Source organism: Fusarium oxysporum, chromosome 4 (assembly GCF_000149955.1).
Source record: "Fusarium oxysporum f. sp. lycopersici 4287 chromosome 4, whole genome shotgun sequence".
Lineage (NCBI taxonomy): Eukaryota > Fungi > Ascomycota > Sordariomycetes > Hypocreales > Nectriaceae > Fusarium > Fusarium oxysporum.
Window position 1 is genome coordinate 2,906,043 of NC_030989.1, and position 25,693 is coordinate 2,931,735.

The 25,693-nt window shown below is 47.3% G+C and overlaps 14 protein-coding genes across 18 annotated transcripts; 8 read left to right on the plus strand and 6 right to left on the minus strand.

Annotated features, from left to right (window-relative positions):
- Window positions 1–40: 40 nt before the first annotated feature.
- FOXG_03907 (uncharacterized protein) lies at window positions 41–2,340 on the minus strand. 2 transcript variants are annotated; one of them, XM_018381776.1, is made up of 3 exons: window positions 2,232–2,340; window positions 1,270–2,166; window positions 41–1,218 (listed from the first exon to the last, which is right to left on the minus strand). In XM_018381776.1, exons 2-3 carry the CDS (start codon window positions 1,545–1,547, stop codon window positions 573–575), a joined length of 924 nt encoding a protein of 307 aa, XP_018238348.1. In that variant the 5' UTR covers window positions 1,548–2,166; window positions 2,232–2,340; the 3' UTR covers window positions 41–572. The 2 variants fall into 2 exon arrangements, with proteins under 2 accessions (XP_018238348.1, XP_018238347.1); XM_018381775.1 differs by having other exon boundaries at window positions 1,270–2,340.
- A 50-nt stretch (window positions 2,341–2,390) lies between these two features.
- Window positions 2,391–3,444, plus strand: FOXG_18684 (uncharacterized protein). Its single transcript, XM_018398823.1, has 3 exons — window positions 2,391–2,807; window positions 2,856–2,985; window positions 3,043–3,444. Exons 1-3 carry the CDS (start codon window positions 2,770–2,772, stop codon window positions 3,082–3,084), a joined length of 210 nt encoding a protein of 69 aa, XP_018238349.1. The 5' UTR covers window positions 2,391–2,769; the 3' UTR covers window positions 3,085–3,444.
- On the minus strand, window positions 2,397–4,467 carry FOXG_03908 (uncharacterized protein). The gene is made up of 3 exons (XM_018381777.1): window positions 4,350–4,467; window positions 3,720–4,294; window positions 2,397–3,673 (listed from the first exon to the last, which is right to left on the minus strand). The coding sequence occupies exons 1-3, from the start codon at window positions 4,390–4,392 to the stop codon at window positions 3,326–3,328; spliced, it is 966 nt and encodes a 321-aa protein (XP_018238350.1). The 5' UTR covers window positions 4,393–4,467; the 3' UTR covers window positions 2,397–3,325.
- A 731-nt stretch (window positions 4,468–5,198) lies between these two features.
- Window positions 5,199–6,244, plus strand: FOXG_03909 (uncharacterized protein). Its single transcript, XM_018381778.1, has 2 exons — window positions 5,199–5,459; window positions 5,512–6,244. Exons 1-2 carry the CDS (start codon window positions 5,349–5,351, stop codon window positions 6,163–6,165), a joined length of 765 nt encoding a protein of 254 aa, XP_018238351.1. The 5' UTR covers window positions 5,199–5,348; the 3' UTR covers window positions 6,166–6,244.
- Window positions 6,245–7,268: 1,024 nt separating this feature from the next.
- FOXG_03910 (uncharacterized protein) lies at window positions 7,269–8,562 on the plus strand. The gene is made up of 2 exons (XM_018381779.1): window positions 7,269–7,777; window positions 7,830–8,562. The coding sequence occupies exons 1-2, from the start codon at window positions 7,490–7,492 to the stop codon at window positions 8,070–8,072; spliced, it is 531 nt and encodes a 176-aa protein (XP_018238352.1). The 5' UTR covers window positions 7,269–7,489; the 3' UTR covers window positions 8,073–8,562.
- On the minus strand, window positions 8,479–11,868 carry FOXG_03911 (uncharacterized protein). 4 transcript variants are annotated; one of them, XM_018381783.1, is made up of 3 exons: window positions 9,777–11,868; window positions 9,358–9,716; window positions 8,479–9,298 (listed from the first exon to the last, which is right to left on the minus strand). In XM_018381783.1, exons 1-3 carry the CDS (start codon window positions 10,399–10,401, stop codon window positions 8,753–8,755), a joined length of 1,530 nt encoding a protein of 509 aa, XP_018238356.1. In that variant the 5' UTR covers window positions 10,402–11,868; the 3' UTR covers window positions 8,479–8,752. The 4 variants fall into 4 exon arrangements, with proteins under 4 accessions (XP_018238356.1, XP_018238355.1, XP_018238354.1 ...); XM_018381782.1 differs by having other exon boundaries at window positions 8,479–9,301; window positions 9,777–10,514; XM_018381781.1 differs by having other exon boundaries at window positions 9,358–11,868.
- Window positions 11,869–12,094: 226 nt separating this feature from the next.
- Window positions 12,095–15,207, plus strand: FOXG_03912 (uncharacterized protein). Its single transcript, XM_018381784.1, has one exon. The coding sequence runs from the start codon at window positions 12,300–12,302 to the stop codon at window positions 13,614–13,616; it is 1,317 nt and encodes a 438-aa protein (XP_018238357.1). The 5' UTR covers window positions 12,095–12,299; the 3' UTR covers window positions 13,617–15,207.
- A 579-nt stretch (window positions 15,208–15,786) lies between these two features.
- Window positions 15,787–17,046, plus strand: FOXG_03914 (uncharacterized protein). The gene has a single exon (XM_018381786.1). The coding sequence runs from the start codon at window positions 15,960–15,962 to the stop codon at window positions 16,890–16,892; it is 933 nt and encodes a 310-aa protein (XP_018238358.1). The 5' UTR covers window positions 15,787–15,959; the 3' UTR covers window positions 16,893–17,046.
- FOXG_03913 (sulfite oxidase) lies at window positions 15,837–18,835 on the minus strand. The gene is made up of 2 exons (XM_018381785.1): window positions 18,545–18,835; window positions 15,837–18,500 (listed from the first exon to the last, which is right to left on the minus strand). The coding sequence occupies exons 1-2, from the start codon at window positions 18,745–18,747 to the stop codon at window positions 17,021–17,023; spliced, it is 1,683 nt and encodes a 560-aa protein (XP_018238359.1). The 5' UTR covers window positions 18,748–18,835; the 3' UTR covers window positions 15,837–17,020.
- A 390-nt stretch (window positions 18,836–19,225) lies between these two features.
- FOXG_03915 (catalase) lies at window positions 19,226–21,351 on the plus strand. The gene is made up of 9 exons (XM_018381787.1): window positions 19,226–19,358; window positions 19,410–19,443; window positions 19,492–19,624; window positions 19,675–20,134; window positions 20,180–20,467; window positions 20,518–20,602; window positions 20,651–20,696; window positions 20,742–21,094; window positions 21,153–21,351. Exons 1-9 carry the CDS (start codon window positions 19,356–19,358, stop codon window positions 21,212–21,214), a joined length of 1,464 nt encoding a protein of 487 aa, XP_018238360.1. The 5' UTR covers window positions 19,226–19,355; the 3' UTR covers window positions 21,215–21,351.
- A 143-nt stretch (window positions 21,352–21,494) lies between these two features.
- On the plus strand, window positions 21,495–23,112 carry FOXG_03916 (uncharacterized protein). The gene has a single exon (XM_018381788.1). The coding sequence runs from the start codon at window positions 21,537–21,539 to the stop codon at window positions 23,016–23,018; it is 1,482 nt and encodes a 493-aa protein (XP_018238361.1). The 5' UTR covers window positions 21,495–21,536; the 3' UTR covers window positions 23,019–23,112.
- A 104-nt stretch (window positions 23,113–23,216) lies between these two features.
- FOXG_03917 (uncharacterized protein) lies at window positions 23,217–23,579 on the minus strand (the record flags this gene model as incomplete). The annotated part of the gene is made up of 2 exons (XM_018381789.1): window positions 23,217–23,381; window positions 23,454–23,579. The coding sequence occupies 2 exons, from the start codon at window positions 23,577–23,579 to the stop codon at window positions 23,217–23,219; spliced, it is 291 nt and encodes a 96-aa protein (XP_018238362.1).
- A 102-nt stretch (window positions 23,580–23,681) lies between these two features.
- Window positions 23,682–24,155, minus strand: FOXG_18685 (uncharacterized protein; the record flags this gene model as incomplete). The annotated part of the gene is made up of 1 exon (XM_018398824.1): window positions 23,682–24,155. One exon carries the CDS (start codon window positions 24,153–24,155, stop codon window positions 23,682–23,684), a length of 474 nt encoding a protein of 157 aa, XP_018238363.1.
- An 858-nt stretch (window positions 24,156–25,013) lies between these two features.
- FOXG_03918 (uncharacterized protein) lies at window positions 25,014–25,680 on the plus strand (the record flags this gene model as incomplete). The annotated part of the gene is made up of 5 exons (XM_018381790.1): window positions 25,014–25,171; window positions 25,229–25,249; window positions 25,301–25,370; window positions 25,420–25,512; window positions 25,564–25,680. The coding sequence occupies 5 exons, from the start codon at window positions 25,014–25,016 to the stop codon at window positions 25,678–25,680; spliced, it is 459 nt and encodes a 152-aa protein (XP_018238364.1).
- Between the last annotated feature and the right edge of the window lie 13 nt (window positions 25,681–25,693).

Genomic DNA, 25,693 nt, shown 5'->3' on the forward strand with positions numbered 1-25,693 from the left:
GTGAACATATTCATGACGCCACTTCGTTGTCGTTCGTGGCGTCCGTTGTAAAGCTATTGTTATCGTACAATTTCGAATCTCTGAGCTCAACTACTGCGCAGGTGTAAACGTATAAACGTAGGCCGTTATTTGACGATCATATTATCTTCCAGCCTAGAACACCAAAGTCAATTTACCTGACACTCCAATTCAAGGCACAGTTTGAATCACAAAACTTCGGACAGTTCTATTGCAATACTGTCCTGCCGGAATCTGTCGCTCCTTTGGTAGGTTGAGCGGTGAGCCGTGTTATCTTATCAGAGTGTTATCAAAGTTTATCAGCTTATCGAAAACTTATCATGCTTATCGTCTATCGGCAAGTATTTTTAGAACTTCTTGAATCCCGACGATCTCTATGACCAAGATCATCCGACATATCCATCTGAGTTATGTTCTGATCGAATCTGGCATAATCTGAGTACATCAACATCTGATATCTGCTGACTGACCTCAGGTACATCTAAAGGAGGCTAGCTTTCCAAAAAAGCTCAGGCTAGATCGAATGTTGTAATCTTTCATCTCATTTTCAGCGCTCAGTAGGTATTTCCCATCGGCGACGCAGCCCAATCATTCTCGAATCGATGCCAGCCACCATATTCCGGCTCGCTTCCCATATACAGACTATGCACGACCATATCGTAGTATCCATCTGCAGGGGTCTTACCGCCGCAAACATTACCTCCCATAGCAACGTTGAGAAGAATAGTCATCTCCCTCATTGGCCTTGTGCCTTCGGGGATATCTCCCTTCATAACAGGTCTACCATCAATATACCAGATCATTCTACCCTGACCAGGCTGTCCACCTGACTGGAGCCATGCAAAGTCATACCTGACCGGGCGATACTGCATGTCGGGGATTTTAGTGCCGAGAACACGATGTTTGTGAGGTTCATGGTGGTGACCCCAGTGCAGACAAGAATGATTCTCAAGATCTCCATTCCACGTCTCCGCAATGTCCACCTCACCATCTGTAGGCCACGAAAAAGGCTCCTGGGGAAGAAGCCAGAACGCAGGCCAGATACCCGTCGCACAGGGTGAAGTAATCCAGGCGGTGAGGACGCCCTGATCCCTAGAGAGGGTCTGCTGACTCACCAAGCGAGCAGAAGTATACCGCTTCTCATGGTCCTCAGAAGAATTATTCGCAACAGCTCTCAGTACCAATTTCCCATCAGGAGTGCTGTTTAGTTAGATAAAAGTAGCTTCTTAATATAGTTAGACTTGGACATACTGGAAGGCATTTTGTTGATCGGCGGTGTAGTACTGTAATTCCTGATTACCCCAGCCATCCGGGCCGTTTCCGATCTTTGCATCCCACTCTTGGGTGACGGGGACATCAGGCCGGAATTGAGGTTGCCAGTAGACGTGGCCTGGCTGCTGGCCGCCGATGGGTTGCTGAGGTGGAGGAGGTCCAGGCGGTGGGGGATGTTGTTGATTCTGAGCTTGCGGTTCACCGACTAGATTTTCGAACTCATTCTTGAGACGCTTTAGATGGTCTTTCCACGGCATGATGATTCTTCAATGGATTGATGTGAGGGTATACAAGGAATGGGAATGGTATTGAGGATTCTTCATGATAGAGAGGGGTTTAGTCAAGGGTTGATATCGTCAAGTTGAGAACTTGGCATGACGTCACGAGCTTGCGTGGTAGGGTGGCTGGAGCAAGCAGCCAAGCCCAACAGCAATTCTCTATTCTATGCTTGAGTCGGAAAAATGAAGCTATCTAGAAATCATGGAATTTCCTAAAAGAGTGGAATATTTCGTGGTTACAACCTTCAATTTTTAACCCGAGAACACCGAGCAAAATGGTCAGATACACAGACCATTTCCCGTAACCAGAAACACGCTGAACCGAGAATCAAGGAATTGACACATTCCTCAGCGATTCAAAAAATTTCAGCAATTGAAGTTTCAAGATACAATCGGGCCTTAACAAGGTGAGCACAGAGAAAAGCCGGTGAATCTTTTAGCGATTGCCTGATGAGCGATCTGGGATCGGATACCGCGGTTCAGTTTATCATCCCCTGGCGATGGAAAGGGCGGAATCGGGATCCGCCGAGGCCAAGCATCAGATGGTTTGTGGTACCTGAAAATTTAATCCATGGCGAACTCCGCTGGAATAGATGACCTACATGCCATTGTTTGAGCCTCACCGTAGATAAACAAGATTAGAAAAGGTGATCATCTACATACCAGTAACAATGTGTGCGGTACAGGCAATCTGTTTCACCTTTGAGGCTCTCGACACATAATAATGGCCTGACCGACAATTCCCGATACTGAAGAAACATGTAAAAACGCGTATGATATCGTAGAATATGATACGCAGAAACTTAATTGCATATATTTAATAATAGCCCTTGTTTCATTATTACATGCGCATCTCATGTTCGCCCACTGTATTCCAACTCAGATCTCCTCATGGCCCGATTGCACCGCTTGATTGACTCCCCGGAAGCACCCGACCAGGGGTTCCAGACGAGGAATCATCGGACCACCAGACGGCCTCGAAACGCCGCTCTCACCACGCGATTGACGGTTATCGATAATGCAAGATACGGGGGCATTCTTGGTGAGAAGATATGGTATATAATGAACAAGACATCATTCTAGATTTTGGTATCATCACTCTCAAGCTCATTAATTACTGCTGATTGAACTGCATTGCACTAAAATTCGCCTGTAATTTCGACCATCTCTACCACGATAATTATCTCTTCGCAATACCAAAATGCAACCAGTTCTCAGAGTCATGCCCACCGGTCAAAAGTAAGCCCCAACAAAACCCGCCAAGTCTTTCTAAGCTAACAGCGTTAGGATCGTCCCTCTTCTCTTGACAGTCGGCAGCGCCACTGTAGTAGGTGGATGCGTGCGCACACAATTGAAGACACAATCACGGACATTCGACAGAAAATTCAGCCAATACAATACGGCACAAAGTGAACAGGTATGAGTCACCTTTTCCGCCCAGTTCATGAGTCAGATCATCTAACATACTTGACAGACTATGAAAACTGTTATTCACGAACTTTGGTTAGAGGCTTAGACTTGGAATCTTAAAATTGCGATTAGAATACTGCGGGCACGGTATAGACATCGGAATACAAGCTAGAATGGCGTTCTGGTTTAGGTTTATATATCACGACATAATGACAATATCATGAAGAATTACACACCATCTTTGCACCAAATGTCAGTCCAGTGATGCAAAACGATCTATTCAAGACAAGGAAAACTATCGCGACGCGACAGCCGTAGCGGCGAGTCGCCGATCTGGAGCGAGCGGCTTAGATAGGCAATTCCTTCAAATCCTTATGAATCTCTGTCAGAATGCTAGGATGCTTCGCCTTGAATCCCATCGCAGTAGCGCGATCGCCCTTCATGAGCATGTTCGAACCAACAAGATACTTGACTTCTCCCTCACCAGCCTGTTCAAACTCAACACTCTTGGGCTCAGGGCTCGAGAAGACACCTCGGGCATGCATCATCTTCGCAAGCTCAGTAGCCAGATCCTTCCATGCGACGTGACTAGTTTCTAGCATATAGAAACGACTGTATGGAGAACCCTTGGCGGGGCCTTGGGCTGCAACTTCGGAGATCTTGACGAGGAAGTCGACTAGGTCTAGAATGTGACACTGCAGAAGTCAGTATGCGTTAGAGAGATAGAAGAGAAGTACGTACTGTGCTTATGACGGCTGTTCCCTCGCCGACGTAGGGGACGCAACCCAGAGGCTTGGCATTTCCAGTGAGAAGCTTATATCCAATGCCCAAAATAGGCGAAGAAATACTCGCACCGCCGTAAACAACAGATGGACAAACGATATAAGTATCAATACCATCATCACCCTTCCCAGCCTCAAGAACAAGTGTATCAGACTGCCCATTAAACATCTCCTTATGGATAGCCTTGATATCATCCTCATTTGCATCATTCCAAACCTTACTATCAGGGTTAAAGTTTCCTGAAGTTCCAAAGTCGATAAAGTTTCCTCCACCGCTGATGTGAATCACTTTACCCTTGGTACCGCGAGACTCTTGACCGGCGATTATCGCAGCGACCGGATCAGCAGTGAAGGAGTTTCCGGCGTTGATGGCGATGTCGTGTTCTGCGCTGGCGGCCTTGACTTTTTCAAAGTCGGAGAAGTCGCCGACCATGACACGGTTTGCGTTGAGTTGAGACTCGGATTGGGGACTGCGAACATAGGCTGTGATAGACCAGTCTGGATGGGCTTGCTTGAGGGCTTTTGTGTAAGGAGCTGGGCACAGGAAGTCAGTGAAGATGGTAAAGAAGCTTGAGAATTGTTGACATACCACCCACGAAGCCAGAGGCACCGAAGACAATTACTGAAGGCATTGTGATGACGTTGAAGTAGAGGAAGTTGTTGATTGAGTGGTTGATGATAGCATTGGTATGAAAGGATGATTGTTTGACAACACAAGTTGTTCAAGTTGTATCTGAAATGGTTGATATACTGGAAGTAGCAGTTTACTGATGTTATATACATGGACGCATGTAAGCAGAGTGTTGCTTCCTCGAATCATAATCCAATGTGTCTCTCACGTTGATACCAGTAACGTTAACATTGTTCAGCCAATCCACCCGCACCGCATTTACAAATGCACCAGATGACCAGAACACATTCCAAGCACCATATCACCACTGACGCAATAAACATCATACCAATAAAACAATCTCTTAAAGGTAAAAAAGCTCAGTCATCCAAAGCCCCACAGATACCATTTCACCAATCCCTCATCACAGCTCGTAACATTTCTAAGCCACTAGCGCAAGTCGCTTTGTAGCTCGGCTCTCGGCATTGTAGAAAGTGCGTTAGTAATAGCTGATGGATCCCCTTGCGCGCAGGGGTCTTCAGACTGTGAGTGGACGGGCAACTCGGTCGCGTTATTCAATTCCTCCGTCGACCAATGTCTTCAGCCCTAGCAGGCTGAGCAAACTCCCTTTTGGGAATGGTATGGAGTTTGAGGTGCTGCAGGTGGTCGGATAGATTACGGATTTTAGTGCGGGAGGATTTTGAGATCGTGAATTTGTGTTGTATTCTGCTGGATATGACGTAGAATGAACCAATTAGTGTACTTCTGTTGTAGAATTGGATTCGGATGCTTGATAGTTGACGGAAGTATTATATAGTTGCAGTGCTGGACGGAATAGGAGTTTGTCCACGATTATAAGAAGCGGTCGATTGCCAGGACAAGAGACTATCTCATCATCACAATTCAACCCAACAACTTCATCACCTCTGCAACCTTCTACTATCTCAAGCACTTCAGCAAAAATCCAAATCATTAAAAATGAGCTCTGAAAAGTACCTCGCCGGCAAGACTGCCATCGTCACTGGTTCCTCTAAGCTCAACGGCATCGGTGCCGCCACTGCTTTAGCCCTCGCCAAGCATGGAGCCAACGTGAGTACCTACTCTATCTTCACTCTGAACTCGACTTACTGGCTGTTCCTAGATCGTTGTTCACTATGCAACCAGTGCCGAACCCGCTGAGAAAGTCGTTGCTCAGATCAAAGAACTCGGCGCCCAAGCCATCGCCGCCAAAGCAGATGCATCATCCGAATCCTTCGGCACCGATCTCGTTGGCGCAGCTCTAGACGGTCTTAAGACCAAGACCATCGATATCGTCATCAACAACGCAGGCATCGCATTCGGACACCCTGAAATTGCAGCCATCGAGACTGAGTCTTGGGATAAAATGTTTCACGCCAACGTTCGGGGACCTTTCCTTCTCATCCAGGCAGCACTTCCTCACATGCCCAGCGGAGGACGTATTGTCAACATCGGTAGCATCGCGGGAAAGCTGGGTATTACCCCCCTGACGGTGTATGGCTCGTCCAAAGCTGCTTTGCATTTCATGTCTACTGCGATGGCGGGTGAGCTTGCTAGCAAGGGAATCACTATCAATGTCATTTCTCCCGGACCTGTTGCCACCGATATGAGTATGGAGGGTAACCCCATTGGTGATATACTGAGATCTCGCCAATCTATTGCTAGGGAGGGTGAGCCGAAGGAGATTGCTGATGTTATCTCTTTTATCGCTAGCCCTGCCTCAAGCTTTATTACCGGACAGGTTATTCCCGTTGATGGAGGTATCAACATGCCTTAAGTGATCAGATGGGCTTTCATGTAGATATTACTGCATAGATATTTGCTTTGAGAATAGACTTTGGAAAATCGGCCTTCAACCTTCTACTCCTTCTTCGACGCGGACATTTCTGTTGTAGGCTGATCAGATGTTTGTGATCGTGAGCTCTCCCGGCCAGTGAGCAGTTGATTACCAGTCTGGATGTTTCTTTGTTCGCGTAACTTTGTTGGAAATCCTCCAATTATCTGCAGTGTTCCAGAAATGAGGCGATATAAATAGAACCGGTTATGATAAGAAGCCAAACCCGTTATCTTTCAAATCTTATCGGCTTCCAGAATGATAGAGATCCCCACAGTGGAGATTCCGCCTCGTCAGGCATCCCGTCCGCATGAAACCTCAAACCAGACCTCGAAATTATCAACGGCCTCCGACTTATCCATTAACAGAATCAATAAGCGAACCAGGCACAAAAAAGAAAAGCTTTTCTGGCCAAGAACTTGACAGCGATGAGTCACTTGGCCTTACCTTTCAGTCCAAGCCATACGCAGTAGTTGAGCTACAGTGCTCAGACCGCATTAGGCAATTGCCGACTCTCAGCCGCAGCGGAATAAGAGCGCTCGCTCTGTAGTGCGTATCAGGTGAGTGGGCCAAATTTCATTTAATTCTTCGTTTTACGATCGGCTTTGGGTTAAGGTTAAGTGCCGAGGAAACATGATCCGATGTCTGGAATGAACTGGCATTCGTTTTGCGCCCAGAGCCTGGGGGGCATTTACCTACAGGCATCCGGAAGGACTATCACTCTGACGACAACACCGTCATGTAGAGAAGTGATTGAATGTGTTACATCTCCGTAAAGAAAAGGAGCTTCTTATCTTCAAAACAAAACAACCAGCGCCCTGAGCTGGAAGGCTTGCAGCACCATGCATTAGCTCCCAATGCTCAATTTCAGACCCAAATTGGTGGCGCCTCAACTAGCCCAACTGCCGAATCAAATGTTTCCAGCCTACCACAGGGCTGAACAACCTCTCCGCATGATTGCTCTGGCCGCTGCTTCTGATTGGCTGTCACACGCCCCGTGTCAAAGCTGTAATCTGCTAGAATGGTGATCAGAACGCCTTGGTGCACGCTAACATTATCAGGCATTTTCAGGATTGTAGCCACTTTTAGGTCGTCGTGAAAAAGGTGATGGTGGGGAGCTGGGGTATGGAATGGAAGTAATAAGTATGGGAGGGATCCGCGTTCTGTTTCACATGGTCTTGTTCATCACTCTCCTTCACCGTTTCCCATCTTCTACATACTAAAGCCGTTCTTGTCACTCTTTCATCTCTACTTTCTTAACATCAAGATGTCTACCCCAGCTCAGACAAACGCTCATAACAACGGTCCTATTGACCATAACGACCTGAACGAGTGGAAGGACCGCTTCAACGATGTCCTCGCCCGTCCCAGCGAGCATGTCAACTCCAAGTCGCCCGAGTCTTCTCAGCCTTGGCAGAACAGCTTCTTCGGTTGCTTTAGCCCCATCAGCCTTTGCGCCATCACCTGCTGCGTTCCTTGCGTGACCTTTGGCAAGACACATCACCGTCTCCGAAAGAACGGCAACCTTCAAGGATACGAGCCCATCAACACCTCTGTATGTTCTTTATACACTCTATCTAACTGTTACTAACATATTCCGTCAACAGTGCCTGCTCTTCTGGGGTTCTACCTGCTTCGGTCTTCACTGGATCCCTCTCGCTCTCCAGCGCGCCAACCTCCGTGAGAAGTATAACCTCCAGGGCAGCTGTCTCGTCGACCTCGCCACTGCATGCTGCTGTGGTTGCTGCGATCTCATCCAGCAGGACAAGGAGGCCGAGTATCGTGAGGCTCACACATCTGCTCCCGCCGAGGGCTACAAGGCCAACGAGGGTATGACTGTCCCCGCCTAAGGGATGTCAAACCTTCGCGCCATATGCCGCCCTGGAAAACACAAAATCTTTTCGCGTTCTTCATCGCACCATCGATACCCCATCATGATTGACTAGAGGATTGGTAGCCTGTGCTGGCTTTAAGTAATGCATGGGTCAAACTTCTCAATGTCATGTAATTAGAATGTTACCTCGAATAATATTTGCTTAAATTCAATGACTGTTTTGTTGAATGATACAAGATGCCCATCACTTTTTGCCACCCACCTTGAGTGATGTCTTGAGGTCAAGCCGGCTGCCTCCATGCTTCGCCCTTGCATACAATGGCGTTGACCTTTTGAAGCATGGAGCCTGGCGCCGGATAGTGGCGATCTACTATTGAAGCCACAATGCCATTCGTTGATTATTCGCAAGCAGAAAGACAACCTGTAAGAGAAAGGGAATGCATATTAATGATATGAAGTTAAACTCATGACTGTTGCTCAACGCCCGATAATTCCGTGGATTGTGATCGACCATTAAGTTGTACCTTATTACCCATGCTCAACACGTGCATATCCCAACGTCAAACGCATATATCGTTCGGCGAACAAACCTTACTGCTATCACAGTTTTTGAGATACGACTATAAAAGGCTGTACTGTGATGGCGATATTTACCAAAAATGAACGTAGCAACGCTTGAACCCAGTACCGGTCCCTTTATTCTTCCTCATCCCAGAACTCATCGTCGCTGTCCCAATCCGGAAATTCAAGGCGACTATCTGTATTTGGCCCTTGAAGATAGGTTTTCGCCTGACACAAACGATATACCTTGGTACTGAAACTGACACCTGCCGCTTCAGATATCCGACCGAGGTCTCCTCCGCCTCTTGGTCCGAGGATAACCCACTTCAGAAACGGGAACTTTTCACTCTTCACAGCCACGAGCCCATGTAACGCGTCACTCGCGAAACATCTACCATCGCGATAGATTTCGAGTGAAACGATGGAACGAGGAAGGAATTGCACGAGTATCTCTGCATCAGCCGGTGTTCCCAGCGTCGGCGGCAGAACTATGGGGAATATCAGAAGAGTGTTGATCCAGAGATGTTGAAGTGCTGTGAAGTCCCTCATATTCACTCCTGGCTCGATCCTTCTGATATCAACACGTCGAGCGGTGAGGTCCAGGTGGAGTATTTGAAGAGTACTCTTATGGAGCCGGAGCGACTCAATCGCATCAGACAATTGAAAGTTCACAGCTGGAGTCTGCTGCGATTGTGAGTTAATACCATGATGGATATGGTGATAACAGACGAGGGACTCACATCATTATTCTGACGCCATCCCTGTGCGGCTTGATATTCAAAAGCAACTAGACCCCCGGTACAGCCTTCCAAAACCTTTGATAGTCGCACAGCTGATAGAAAGCCCTCCGTGATCCTCAAACTCTTCAAAGAAGGCATTTCCATCTTTATATATCCCAAGTTCCCTATATATCCATGGAAATTCAGAGTCTCAAGATTGTCAGAGATCTTGACTATTGGGTGAGCCGGCATGCCTAGGTCTAGCCTCTTGACTGGCAAATGAGTGACGCCAAGCGCAGGCATTGAAGACTCTGCAATACCGCACGTTGGCCAGCCGCGGCTGCTTTGGATACTGATAATCTCAATATTTGGCGTATGAGCTAGAAGCATTGCTATCAGTTCGGCATTCATCCAGCGACGGCCGGGCATCGACTTCTCACTCATTGCCCTTCGGAGTTGCCATTCTTGCTTCTCTGTTAGTCTGCGATGATCGTCGAGATAAAACTCGCTAAATACGGGATAGACATCTGGCCAGTCAAATTTTTCCCACAGACATATATAGTCCCAAATCTCCACACGTTCCTTCCAAGCCGCTGGGAGATCTACACCGAGAGCGTTGGCTGCCTCTAAAAGAATATTTCGCCGAGGCTCCTCTTTGTCTTCCGAGGTACTGAAGATGCGGTGGCTGATATAAATAACCTTGACAAGGCGGGCAAGATCAGGTCGACGAGCCAAAGTGCGAATAAATGGCGCAAGGCGATCGTCCCACTGATATACCTCTGAGATCCATGAATCACCATAGCCCAAGACAAATTCATGATACAGTACAGGCTGCGCAATGTCTCTGAACTGTCTGCAGGTCAAAGACAGCGAGCAGAGAGTCTGTCTATCGATTGAGTACCACGGCTTTGCTTCAGCCTGTTGTTCCTTTCGCCGAGATGCGATGGGGCGAAGTGGTCTCTCGTCCCAAGATTCATTGTAGGCATCTTGACAGTGAAGACAAAAATGGCTGAATATGAGGGCCAGTATTTCATTGGGCAGACGTGGAGTTGATAGATGAGCCATCTTGGTATTATCCAAGTAATAAGATGGCGGGATACAGCTTACTTGCGTTGTTGGTTTCGAAATTATCTTGGCGTTGTTGGTAGGATCATCACGTGAGAAACATTTGCTGGAGCAGCGTTGGAGGTAAATCAGTCATGGGCATATTTTTGTTTACATTATATTTCAATTCTGAGAAAGTATCGCCACATATGATCTCTCTTGTCTCAATACGTCGTCCATACTGAACCTAGTGAAATTCGAAGACTCGAAATCTTGCCATCATCTGAGAGAGAAGCTTTGTTAGCTCTAGTCTGATTATGAATTAACAGTACCTAGAATATAGAGCAAGTATGTTTTGAACGAGCGAGCATCTTGTTGCATCGTGGTTCGTGATATGCTCGAAGCTCGGATTTCAATCTACATGGTCCAATAACCCCGGCCTCCATTTCTCTCAAGGCTTCACAAATGTTGACTATGATCTCAAGAATTCGTGTTTTACTCTGTAAGGCTTCAGATACCTCTATTCCGAGATAGATAGTTCTCACAAGCTTCCGAATATTGCCGATAACTATCCTAGCGATCAATATATCCTCGTCATTGCTCTGTGGATAACCTTTAAACGTCAAGAAGCTCGCGTATAAGTGGGATGAAGATAAGGATCAAGGTCCTCTCCGTTTTTATCCGCTGTGCAAGGGGAACTTGACTCGTTAATTGATTGCATTGATCAGTGCACGTAAAGATAACGTCCGCAGACGCGTGTAATTTTCGCACGTGGAATGACGATTAGCAAGATATCCAACGTCTGCCAACAAGGACCCTTGTGCATTTTAAGGGGTGAGAAGAATTTTCACGTCAAAGCAACGCAGATGAAACCTCCTGAATGATAGAAGAAACGCAGCTGAATGATCACCCTGGGCTCCATCACTGATTAGATCGACAAAATGCTTAATGGAACTCCACTGCATCCTTGGCATTGGGCTGATATCGTCAGAAAACCTTTATCTCTATACATTAAAGGGAAGAACAATGGTGTAATTGGGTGTTTGAGGCTCAAAACGGTCCCGATGGTGCCCGGCAGCTAATTTTAACCCTTGGGTTGGGTTTATTTAATCCTTGGCTGTTGGGCGGCGAAACGGAGTTCCCGCCGAGCTTCGGTCAGAAGCACTCCACTTTGGACGTTGACCGTGGTGAGACTGACAGCGTCCTCGCAACGTAGTAATATGTTATCTGAATAACATTTTGTATGGTCAGACAAGTATGCCATGCCTCGTATTGTATATCAGGCAGTATTGACCCTTATTCATGATTATGGACTCATAAGAGGCCTCACCAGCATTCTTATCAGTACAGTCCAGACCCCAGTGGCGAACAAAACCTGTTTGACAACCAACACTTTGAGGCTCGGCCTTATCTTCCCCCTAGTCCCAAACTAAAAGCATGACACCGACCATTTGGAACCGGCGCCGGCGCACCGGGCCAGAATCCGCGTAGCCTCAGCGTCACGTTAATGTGCAGCCCATTTGTATTGACACCCATGCCATTAAAAACCCGGCCGCTAGAAGTTATAGTGGGTAACCCCCTGGAATGAGCCTCAATGCCACGGCAGTTCCAGCGCCATGGCCCACTGTTATACAGGGTTTAGAATCTTCCATCACGGTCTCATCACGAGATTCTGGTCAGTGTCATGATTCGCAATCTTCGTAATGGCCCCTTTAGGCGAGGACCACAATGAGCCGACTAGTCGCGCTTTGTAAAAATGCATCTCCATGGACTTTATCTTTTCTTAGGCTCTATAAATACTGCACCGCGCTACTTTCATTTCTGAATTGCTTCATCAGATATTTCTTCAATGATTCACCATCAGCATTCGCTACGGCTTAATTAAAGCATTGCACTATCGTTTACAACATCAACGCAAAATGGATCGCCTTCGAGATCTTGAAGTCCCTTGGACGGACTCAAATACCCCCACGCGCCGAAATTCGGTCGATTTATCTATTCCTTCGCCACCGGCTGAACACGACCCCAAGGCATTTCTGAATCATCATACAGCGAAGTCGGCAGCGAAAACTGATCCCTCACAACTTGAGAAGGGCAGTCAAGATGACAGTATCGACGAAGAGCCTTCACAACAACAATTGTCCCTCAGACAACGCTTGCATCATTTTACGTGGGCATGGTTTACACTACCCATGAGTGCAGGCGGTTTGGCATTGCTCATTCACGTACAGCCTCATCAATTCCCCGGTTTGAGAATCATCGGTACTGTGCTGTACAGCATCAATCTTCTCATCTTTACGCTGTGCTGTGTTGGTATGATATGTCGCTTCTTGTTCAACCCCGGCGACTTGACAAAATCTGTCACGCATCATCGAGAGGCGTTCCTCTTCCCAACTTTCTTCCTGGCTATTGCTTCGCTCATCACCAGCACCCAGCGATATGTCATTCCCAAAGACGACCCCTCATATGTTTGGGCAACTGAGACCATCTTTTGGATCTACGTCGTTGTCACATTCATCCTAGCTGTCTGGCAGTACTCGTACCTCTTTGCAGGACATAGCTTCAACTTGCAAACAATGATGCCAGGTTGGCTGCTGCCTATCTTCCCAGTCATGTTGGCTGGCACTGTCGCAACTGTCATCTTGGACACACAGAGCCATATTAACCCTCTTCCGATCATCTTCGCTGGCCTGACATGTCAAGGCCTGGGCTTCTGTGTCTCCATGATGATGTACGCTCACATGATCGGTCGACTCATGCAATCCGGTCTTCCCAATCGAGAACACCGAACTGGACTCTTCATGAATGTCGGCCCGCCAGCCTTTACAGCCTTGGCCCTTATCGGAATGGCCAATGCACTCCCCAAGACCATCTCTGGAGCTGACAACCTTGCTCTCAACGTCGACACCGTCCGCACAGTAGCTCTCCTCTGTGCAGTATTTCTCTGGGCGCTGAGCATGTGGTGGTTCCTTATCGCTGTCGTCGCAGTCGTCTCATCCCCACCAAAATTCTTCCATCTTGGCTGGTGGCCAATGGTCTTCCCCAACACCGGCTTCACGCTTGCTACTGTCTCCATTGGCAACGAGTTCAAGTGCGAAGGCATTCTCTGGGCTGCGAGCGGCATGACTATTATCCTTGTCATCACATTTCTAATTGTCTTCTCATTTAACGTGAGAGCTGTTTTTGTACGCGATATCATGTATCCCGGAAAGGACGAGGATGCAGATGATCACTAGACATTATCTAGAGCTGGGAGTAATGGTTTGGTTTGCTTTGTACTATTAGAGATACCACGGGATACAGGCTTAGACAAAAGGACACAAAAGGGATCCAGAGTAACAGCGCTCGTAGATAGGATCCCACCGGAATTAGAATAATCATCGTCAATTATCATTCTTAACATGTCATTCAACTTGGTGTGAACAATTCGGTTCCCACCGGGCTAGAAGGTTCGATGTCAAAATCGTACATCGACAGCAGGGAACAAGGATTGGGCAAGCAAGGAATTTTCCTTTATCGGACGAGATTTTCACGATCCTTGGATCGTAATCGCAGGGATTTGCACGGTCTTACGCTTCTGTGAAACAGGGCCGATGAGCTCCCGTTTTTTCTAAATGCGTCGATCCGATTCTCGGCGAGACTCGCTTCGGCAAAAGTGTCATTTTCGCCGATATTCCTTCGATGCTGTCAATAGCAACCTAGGTTCGATTGATCGATGTCGAATATCATTAACTTTATAGATACATACCCAGCAACTCAGGCGATTTCTATACATCAGCACCGGTTCGCGATGACAGTCAAATCTCTTTCTTCTTCTTCGTCGACTAAGTTAGCTAAGCACAGGGCTTCTTCCGGCCTGCTAACGGATATCAGCGATATCGCATCAACGGCTTAGGGAGTGACTCAATACAGAAGCTGACTCGTTCGGTCGATAAGTAATCGCATGATGAACAGGTATCTAAGCACGCGATTTAGCCATCGGTGGGCAGGGAATAACAAAATGAAGCCCGGGGCTTTACGTTTTACAATTCCAGTTATAGTAGCTGTCTCATAGAACTAGAAGATGGCGTTGTCACACCCCAGTTGCTCATGTCCCATTCGTCATGGTTTGGAAATTCAAAAGCAACCAGAATCATGCAGTTTCTCGTAGCATGTAACAAGTAGATCTCCGAATCACATCCAAAGCAAAAGATGAACGGAGCAGAATACTGTCTTCATAGTCGGCTACTTTATAGCAGCCCTTAAAAGAGTCACTCATCGAGTACTACTCCTAATATCTCATCAGCATCGATATAAATTAAGTATCATCCATTTTACAGACGACCTTCTCGTATTAGGCTACTTATGGCAAATAGGGATCGGGGAAGATTCTTCCATTCCGTTCAAATGTCCTGGCTATCTTACCCTGACTGATCATGGGTCATTACAAAGATGCCGAATCACATGCAAGGACATTGCATGTCTAGAGTGATGGGAATATTTTAACCTAAAAAGACTAAGCTCTGCGTGGTGATATAAGCTCTCAGTCACAAGTCTGAACTGCATATAACACATCTAGCTCACAACTTCGACATTACACCACAATGCCTGACCAATTGCTACAGGAAAAAACATGCAGCCCGCGCGTTACATGGCTCAAGTGTTATTCGCAGATGGCTTGCCAGTCAGGAGCCATTACTAGTAATATAACATATGTAGAGCATAAGCCTGAGAAAGTTAGTATTGTTGCCCCAGCCATGAAACGTTGACTTTGGCACGCCAATTCATCCGCGAGACTCTTGTCTTTGAGGCCCGTGGTCCTTTGGTAGAATGGTAAGATTTCCCGCTTTTTATAGAAAATTAATTCTTCTGAACCCTCTTGGGGGTAAATAAGTTGGGCTTTTAGAATGTACATTACTCACCTTTACGTGTTCTATACACTACAGAAGGCCTAGCTAGTTCAATATACTTGCGTGAGCTAATAAGTCGTAGTAACTTTATCTCAAAGCGTGTTATTAGCTTGTATGTTCTTAGGGCTGATGCCTTTCCTCTTAGATAATTCTCCCACTCCCCTGGACTGAGAACAGACTGCGAAAGTCCGGCGAACTGAAGATGAGTCACTCGGCGATAGAGAACTTCAGGAAGCATATTGCGCCAAGAAGGATCAATCTGATTGGAGATTGGTAGGAGTCCGGGTGTATGCTTTCAGGTAAAATGGGCTTTAAATGAATTACAGAGTCTGAAAATAAAGAGCCCAAGGTCGCTTTGCCTAATTAGGTATGCATTTCGACGACTACCTCTTCAATGACTCCATTTTTAGTATAAGCCAACCACTCGTCACATTTGTTGAAAGGCTGGTCTTGCTGACTTTGCATTTTCTGATACGTTATTGGATGTTGAGATTACAGCACGCGTAAGCACGGGGCATTTGAGCCACCGACTCTTCGGATACGGCATCTATATAATTGACCGTACGGACTAGGACTAGGTGATTCACCTCGTGGTAATATAAACCATCCTTAATAAAGACCTTTGCAATAAAATAACTAACTCCGACATCAATCTTTATAACAATCCTTAAGCCCATTTCATTCTTCACCATGAGCCAGGCTCAACAGCCGTCAGACCCGACTTTCCGAGCGTACAGCGCCCAGCAAGGCGAAACATATGCTGAACATCGTCGGAACTATAATCCCAAGCTATACGATGCAATAATTAGCTTTCATAAAGAGGGGTCTGGCCAGTTTGATGCCCTCATCGATGTTGGCTGCGGACCAGGAACAGCAACTCGCAGCCTTGCCCCTCACTTCAAGACTGCCTATGGACTTGACCCCTCGGAGGGAATGATTAGCACTGCGCGATCTATCACCACGCTCGAAAATGTTAAGTTCGAGATCTCCTCAGCTGAGTCTCTGGGATCTGAACTTGCCAACCCCATTCCTGATGGCAGCGTCGACGTGATCACTGGAGCCACTTGTGCCCATTGGTTTGACATGCCGCGATTTTGGGAGCAAGCTGCCAAGACACTCAGACCTGGAGGCACAGTGGCTCTGTGGACAGCTGCTAGTGTCCGAGTCGATCCGTCGATGCCCGCTCATGAAGCCGTACAGGAAGTTATCGACGATCTTGATAACTTGGTTCAGGACTATATGCTGCCCGGTAACCTTATGGTCCGTGATCTATACTGTGGCCTACCGTTGCCTTGGACTATTGATCCACCTATTTCGACGTTTGATCAAAACTCATTCGTGCGCAAAGAATGGTGTACCGGACCAGATTCTGAGACAATGTTCTTTGAGCATTCGCCGCCAGTTAATTTGGATATGGTGGAGATGGTTCTTGGAACCGCTAGTCCTGTTACCAGATGGAGGGAGGCTCATCCCGAAGCTGTCGGAACGGAGAATGACGTTGTTCGTCAGATCAGAAGAAGGATTGAGAAGATCCTCGGAGACGCAGGCGTGGAGAAAGGCAAGGAGATGCTTACGGGTGACATGACTGGTGTCTTGCTGCTTGTTAGGAAGAGGAGCGACTAGGTGTCTTACAAGACAAGGACTGACTATTGAAAGAGCTGCTTTGATAGAAATTACAACCAGTTGTCTTAGTTCTCGAGCTGACATTCTTGTTCGCGGAATTTTCGTGACTTATTATATCCTCCGCCCTGTTACTCATCGTACGCATCACGGGGATCATGCTCCTTCCAGAACCGATCGTAATCATCCCAACTCTGAGAAGGGAATGCCAATGGAACAGTGATCGGACCAAATGGAATACCCTTCTTCTCAAACTCATCCAAGCGGGCCTTAGTCCTCTCCTTCGTCTTGTTGACGCTATAAATAGAGATCCTATGGCATGAGCTAGTAACGTGAAGACCCCAGTTCCAAGCTGTTCGAACATCAGGCGGCTGAGTGTTGAGAGAGTTATCCCAGCAGCGACAAACAATCTCAACCCAGCCTTCGACATCACATGGCAGCTCAAACTCCCAGGTACGCCAAGTCCATTTACGCTTCTTGGAGAGTTTGTCGAATGGGACGGTATACCAGTTGAAGCCACCATCGTTGGAGAGTTCAACTCGCTCGGGCCAACGTCCGCCACCAGAGTAAGCCCAGCCCTTGCAACGAATTTTGCCGTTATGGATGACAGCTTGCTTTGTCCAGGGTGACATGATGGCAGAGCTGACAGGCATCTCCTGGATCTGAATACCATCTGTCATTCTGAAATTGTGCTTGCCGACTTGCTGGGGGAAGTAGAGATATTCTTGGCTTTGAACAGGAGCTCTTGAAGGCTCTTTGATAGCCTTGATGCGGTATAGCCACTTGACGCTTCGAGCGCCGATGTAACCAAACACCACGATTCGAAGAGGATATCCGTGGATCTTAGGAAGTTCTTCACCGTTCATCTCCCAGGCTAACATGACTTCATTTGCCTTGACCTTGGACCAAGGAACACTGACGAGATAATTCATCGTCTTATCATCCTTGAAGTAGGTATCAGCACCGTAGAACTCCAAGTGCTTAGCGCCATCGATCAAGCCACCACAAGCCTTGATAACCTTCTTGAGACTGATACCAACGTAGTTTGCAGTACCGATTGCTCCTTCGGCCCAAGGTGCCTGGGGAACTTCGTCACCCTGGCCCGGGTATTTGAGAATTTGCTCAATACGACGAGTTCCAGAGCACTGGATTGTAACGTTCTTGGTCATACGAGGGAACTTTGACTCGTCCATGAGGTCATCTAGGGTGAAGGACTTGGGGTTTGCAACGAGACCATCCATGAGGAAGCTGAAGTCTTCTTTGTTGATGATAGGAATTCCGCCGTGGTTTCGCACAAAGTGAAGGGAGTTGGGAGTGAATTCCTTGTCAGTGACTAAGCGCTTGGGCGGCTCGCCGTTGTAAGGGAATTGCAAAAGGTGCAGCATATCAGGGTGCTTCTCTTTGAGAACAGTAGCCCATGAATCATCAGGAACGCTGGTGAGTTCACCTCCAATGGCATGATGCCACATCTTCCAGTGCGTGCCTGGGAGAACAGGGTTGGTTCCCGGAATAGGACCAAATTGGAACTCAGGGTTAGGAGGGAATGTCTGTGACGTCAAGATCTTGTGCGCAGCAGCCTTTTTGTCAGGGTAATTCTCCCACTCAACGAAGCTTCGCGGGTCAGCTTGGTATGATACACTTGAGAAGAGTCTTACCCAACCCAACCCTTGCGTTCACGAGTGAAGAGCTTCTCACGATCACCGACCGACTTGATAGCTTCTTCATCTATAGTAAGATCCCCAAAGACCTGAGGATCAAGAACCTTGGTCTTTGGTCCGGTTTGGTCCAGTATAGGGAGGACCGCGCCGGAGAGACCTTGCTCGATCTTCCATTCATCAGGACGATTGGAAGTCTTCATGATTGAAAAGTAATAGTGAAATTAGTTTTTTGGTGTGATTGAGCAAAAGAGGGGGAAGACGGCGGGCTATGGGTTTAAGTTAACCTACGTTATGCGAGGGCAGAGAGTTCAACATGCGGGCGTCGCATAAGGTTCTAACCCTACGATCTGCTCAAAACGATCTAGATCGAGTAAGACTACCAGACCAATGACGAAGCAGACAGTAGTATACCTAAAAGCAGCCACGACTTCAGATCATTGGCTCGATAAGCTGCACCCTGCAGGTCAGGCATTGAGTTTAAGCCATAGGACCGATTTACCGTCGATGCCCTGAGCGGTGACACTGCTTTCTAACGGTGTTGTGGTGAATGGTTGGTGATTACGCTGTGAAAGTGGGGTTGTTATCAAGAGCTGACAGAGTTGGGATGCATCAGATTTCACCATGACAAAGTGGCTGCTGTACGAGTGCGGGGTCAACTCAATTCAATGGCTTCCGAGCTTTCCGTGCAAGATTGGGGATGGGAGTGATGGAGGACGGGGAGGATAAGATGAGCTGTGCTGCGTCTGTGAGGACGATATTTACTTCGTGGTACGATCAATTGGAGTGACAAGATATCATCAAATTAGCCATGGTGAGTACTAGTCGGATGGGTGACACTGTATTCGAAGGCTTACAACATCAGTCTCAGAACAATCCCATGTCGACTCTTGCCAATGGTACGAAATCCGATCCGGGTTGGTTATTTGCCTGACATTGTTATCTAGGGCAACCGAGCGAAAATTCAGGATCAGTCCAACAAGTTCGCTATGGGAAAAGCAACGGAGGGCTCATCGTCTTGAGCGACACTCAAACCATTGAAGTACTCGCCCACTTTGCTCGTGAACGTATTCCAGAGAGGTACTGGTTAATCTGACAAATCCTGGGTCATTGGCTAACAGTGGGTATAGAAGCGTACATGCAAAGGCAGCCGGAGCCTTTGGCGAATTCGAAGTCCTCGAAGATATCTCCCATCTCACCGACGCAGACTTCCTCACGGGCATCGGCAAAAAGACCAAACTACTCACACGAATGTCAACCGTCGGCGGAGAGAAAGGTTCAAGCGATACCGTCCGTGATGTTCGCGGCTGGGCTACCAAATTCTACACCGAAGAGGGTATCCAGGACTTTGTCTTCAACGATCTGCCCGTGTTCTTCATCCGAGATCCGATCAAGTTTCCGTCCATGAATCGCAGTCATAAAAGACATCCCCAGACTAATGTTCCTGATAACACCATGTTTTGGGACTTTCATCTGAACAACCCTGAGGGTATCCATGCTTTGATGCACCTCTTTGGACAGCGTGGTATTCCTGCGTCGTTGAGGAACATCAATGGCTTCAGTGTTCACACATATACCCTCAACAAGGCCGTAAGCCCATCGCCAAGTTAGTCAAATCAAGCTGACACCGCCTAGGATGGTAGCTATGTCTATGTCAAATGGCACTTCCGCCCTGATGATGGAATCAAGACAATGGATGCAGACACTGCTCAGCGACTAGCAGGCTCAGAGCCAGACTACCACGTCAAAGACCTCTTCAAAGCTATCGAGAAAGGAGATTTCCCATCTTGGGGTGTTTACATCCAGGTTATGCAACCTGACGAGGTTAAGGATGCGCCGATTGATGTTTTTGACGACACATATACTTGGCCTTTTGAGAAGTATCCTCTCAGGCTTGTTGGTAGAATGACTCTTACTAAGAATGTGAGTTCTCGTGATGCTTGAAGTTCCCGGATGCTGACAATCTGACGCAGCTCAACAATTACTTCCAAGACTTAGAGCAGGCGTGCTTCTCACCTTCGAACATGGTTCCTGGCATTGGACCATCAGCGGATCCTGGTATGTAGACCCCTCCACGTTTACATCCAGAGACTAACTCGAGAAAAGTACTACAAGCAAGAATGTTTAGCTACCCAGATGCTCATCGCTACCGGTAATTCTACTCACTAATTCACTCACCGCATCTAACAATTCCCAGAGTCGGGCCCAATTACTTCCAACTCCCCTGTAACAAACCCATCAACCAAGTCTACGCCCCATACGTCCGCGACGGCCCAGGCACGATTAATGGTAACTACGGAGGCGACCCAGACTATGTCGGCTCGGAGCTTCGTCCCGTCAGTACGAGCAAACGTGTTCAAGTGCCTACCCACGAGGATTGGTCTGGCCATGTCACCGCTTTCGCAACTTCCATCACCGATAAGGACTTTGAACAGCCCAGAGCGCTGTGGAAGATCATCTGCAAAGAGCCAAAGGGCAAAGAGCAGTTCTTGCATAATATTCTTCCAACGCTGAGCGATATCCCTGATAAGATGAAAGATCAGGTTGTTGGTGAGTGCTGAGCCATTGCGACCGTGTTAAGATTGTAATTACGCTAACTTCGTCTCAGAGTATTTCGGGCGCGTTGACGGGGATCTGAAAGCTTGTCTAAAAGAGGGTCTTAGCAAGTGAGATTGATGGTCCCTATTCTATGGGCATAGTGCTAGACACGTTAATTCCACCTAAATTGACACGAGTCTAGTTACTGGGTTGTTGCGTGAACAAACTTTTTCTCGTCGCGTAAATCGTTTCAGGGTAGGATCTTCAGGGACCAGGGTGCGCTGGAAGCCCCCCGCTAATATGGCAGTGCTGATCACAGCAAAATGGACTAAGCTTGTTACTTGTCGAACCAACAACATAAAGGATCAATCACTTCATGCGCCTGCTAAATCCTAAATCCCTCTCTTACATCCATTTTCGCTGAATACTACTGGAAGGTCAGTGACACTTCGTAATGACGCCTCTTTCGCTTCTGGACTGTCCCAAAGAGGTTCAACTCAGCATTGCTGAACTTCTTCTTCAAGCCGATGTGGCCAATCTCTCCTTGTCGTGTCGAGGCTTGCACAGCCTTACCGAGCCGCTCGTTTACTCCACCATCCAGATCATATGGACGAGGCAGTATTATCCACCCATCCCAAAAGCGCTGCTGTTACTCCGAACTTTGCTGGAAAGACCAGATCTACGGAACCATGTTCGTTCTATCGAGTTCGGTGGTAATGGATTCATTGACTATGATGATCCTCCATGGCCTGGTGAAACGCCAGAACCGCCTGAGGTGCCGAATCTTCCCCTCGATGAGCTCAATGCAGCGATCAGAAGGACTGGAGTGTCTGAGTCCAGCGTAAATGAATGGACGTCTAAAGTACTATACTCCGATCGCCACAGGTACTTACACTTTGGAGAAGAGCTCCAGCTGGGTATTATCCAGAAAACTCAATCCGCAACTTCCGATGCCGCTGCAGCTGTCATCGTTTCTCTGCTAAAGAAATTGGAGAGACTTGCTGTCTCCGAGAATTGGTACAATGAGGCGCGACTCTTGGGTCTCATGTTTCAGCTGGCACTCTGCAGGACAAACCAACACTCTACTCAAAGCTCCCAGCCCACCTTTAGTTTTCTGAATTATGTCTCACTCGACCCAATGCTACACGAGGACACAAATACGGAACCCGACAAGGTCGACCAAGATATTTGCTTGTTCTACTTGCCTTGTATCCAGCATCTCTCCACCTCAATCCAGAATCCCACGCCATTCTCGTGGCCCTGCGCTTCAGCCCCGAACCCAGTGTCCTTGACCTCATTAGACATTTTCAGACTCCGAGAAACACGCCTCGCTCCAGTTTTATCTGCAACAAAAAACCTCAGGAAGCTGAAGTACAATTGGTTCTACCGACCCGACCTTGATGAGGAGGTTAGCACTTCTACGCTAATGCTGGATGAATTGGCAATGGCGCTCCTCGAGGTCAAAGATTCGCTAGAGGATCTAGAAATCATTGCCGAGACATGTCCCGCGTATACAATGGGAGATTATGATCCACCTGATTTTACATTTCACGAGTCGTTGGCAGAGATGAGAAGCATGCGCAGGCTTAAGACTTTAAATGTTCCTTGGTCATTTCTGACCGGCATGACTGATTTTTCTGCCACTGGACGTCTTGGAAATGCGCTGCCCCAAAATCTGGAGTACCTCATACTAAGCCGCTTTCGTCTACGACCTACACCATATAATGATCGAGATGGAGTCATGATTTCCGCTTTCGAGAGGGAACTGGAAACTGGTAGTTTATCGCATCTGACTCAATTGAAGAGCGTCAAGCTACCGCCGTCTTTCGTCAGTCGTGGGATGTCAGAGGCATGCGAGGAAAGGATTGCAGCACTTGGGAAGAAGTTTGACTTGAAGCTGGAAAGCCAGAAGAGGGACTTGAGTAGGATTATATAGATCATCTGTATTCTGCTTTCTCGAACAAAGAGTCTTTTCCAGATCATGAAGAGCGAGCACAGGTGATTAACTATGAAAAACCTAATAATCGAACAAAATAATATACCGTGAGACCATCGAGGTTAAAGAAGACAAATACAGCCAGCTTGGTAGGTCATATGGGCTAGGTTACAAGAGAGACCGAAAACCGACCACGCTTTACTCCCCATCCCAAATTATGTGATTCCTTGTGCACATCTGAATCTGGCCTTTCCTTTGTACGCCTCCGGCAATCTTGTTCAGCCCATACCCTTTGGCTGCGACGTCGTCGCTGATGTATTTGACCTTTTGATCAGGGACCAAGAGATTACAACCCCATTCGTCCTGGTATTATGCTAGCAATGAACAAACTGATGGCATTGGATTTGATGACACATGACATCACGCTGGACTCACCTTGCTGTCGACGCCATTCTTGTTTTGACCACATGGTGGTACTATTTTATAGTCCCTGCCCTGTTTTCTTACTGAGGTGACTCGCATCTTGGGGCTGAGATCAGGTATGGGCCGGTCATTTGTCATATAGTATAGGTGAAATGAATTGACTTCCCCGCACTTCGCCTTATTTCTGTGCCACGAGTAGGGGTTTGAGTAAGTAGTGGGATTGGCAAGGGCACGCTCCCTTCAGAAGACACTGCAGCGGTCCAGTGAGAGCTTCACTGGGCTTTGGGGCCACTCGTTGATGAATCCCGATCTTCCTCTCTGAGAAGATGCCAAGATAATTTTGTTATCAAAGGCAAGAATGGTCATGACCGTAGGAAGGATCGCGAACTGACCATCTTTATCTTCAGGGTCATATTGCATCATGTCAATCTCCATCTCCTTGTGTGCATTCTGAGCCATCATTCGTAGCTGAGAGTCGGTGATTGATGACACTGGATCTTTGAACTCAAGATATGACGAGAAAACCCATCGATGGGAGCCCTCTCCCTCATCTTCTCCATGTACTGGCTGTGTTGCAAGTCCATAGTCAAGACGGACCTTGAGCAATCCTTTCGCGGGATGCTTAGTATCTAAGTTGGCTGTTTCGGTAAAATGAACAAACAAGAATAAGATAAAGAATGCTGAGTTACAAAAAGTACTGGAGAGAGGCGACATATTGCCGGATTGCTGGACAGAAGTATCTTCTCCTCCAAAGCATTAAGATTCAAGGGATTCTAGCATAAATAAATACATGACAGTCAGAAGACCGCGGAGTAACAGCATAATGGTCAAATTCGGGCCACTTCTAAGGATCTGGGTAACAGAAGACCGCCAGGTTTGCGCCTTTCGGCCCACGGGTAAGTCGGAAGGCAGACACGATGATCGTAGCACTACGAAATTGGATAAAATTAAAGGCCCATACCTTGATCCTTTGAATAACTGCCGAAGCCGGAATTCTGGAATGATTTGCCTATCACTACTCGCCTCGTTGAGAATACACCCCCATTTACCAACTGGGTTACAAGTTAACTACGCGCTGTGATAAATACATGGAAATGTAGTTGGTCCCACGACCAATCAAAGCTGAATGGGCCTACCATGCAATGTGGGTGATGACACGAGCTTTTTGCTAGAACCAACAACAGGACGCTAACAAGGGGTCATGAAACACAGTTGTTGGTTCGACTTACCATTTTGACAGTGGCTTTTCTATAATTAACGGGCCGTGCTGCGACTCATCTCATTAACCAAGATGAGAGACTCGGCGACCCATCAAAGAGGAACTTTCAGTTCAAATCGTGCTCTGGCGCAGTCATCAGAAACGTAATTGAGGACCAGCTTCCTTAAATAGACTCTGACCAGCAAATCATTCTCTTATCTGCCGGTAAGCTTACAGGAAGTCACGAGCTATGCGCAGCATTGAAAAATTCTCCAGGCGGCAACGATGCTGAACTTGTCAACATTTTGAACCAGTGCGTCTATCAATGGTTCGCCCTGAAAGACCAGCACTCTACTGTAGGCAAAGTTGCAGAGATGAAAGGTGAGCCTTGGGCCAAGGGTTGGGACTGGGACGCTGCGTCTCGTGGCTGTTTAGGCCAACTTCAATACTCCAAGAATATCATCAACAGCGATGAGTTCTCCCAAAAGATCGATTCGGTGATCGAAGCTACCAAGAAAAAGCTGTCGACAGAGTAAGTCCCATCCCCGCTATTACTTTGACGCTTTACTGATGCCTAGATTTTGCGCAGAGGCATGATATACTACACAGGGTGAGTTGAGATTCAAGAAGCTTGCCTTCGTTTGACTAACCTGGATTACAGATACGCCAAATTTTGGAGCACAGACTACTGGTCTGCTTGCGACAAAGTGTCATGGTCAACCTGGTTATTCGTCAGTAAACTGTATCCGCCCATGCATTCTTCTAACACATCAGTCACAGAAATCGTATAACATTTGGCAACCTGCTGCGCGTCTTGAAAAGTTGCGGCGCCGAGAGATGAATAGGCTGGTCGACCTCATTAATGACAAAATTGTAGGTGTGAATCGAGATTGAAGTTCCTCAATAAGCTGACATGTTTTGCAGGAAGCCGCTGTCAAGAGAGCTGGCGATAAGGTGTCTTTTGTCAACTACGACAAGTACGTGGGCCACTTCAAAGGTCGTTATTGCGAAGATGGGGTCGATGAATCGGTGGTTGGATGATACCCAATCATGA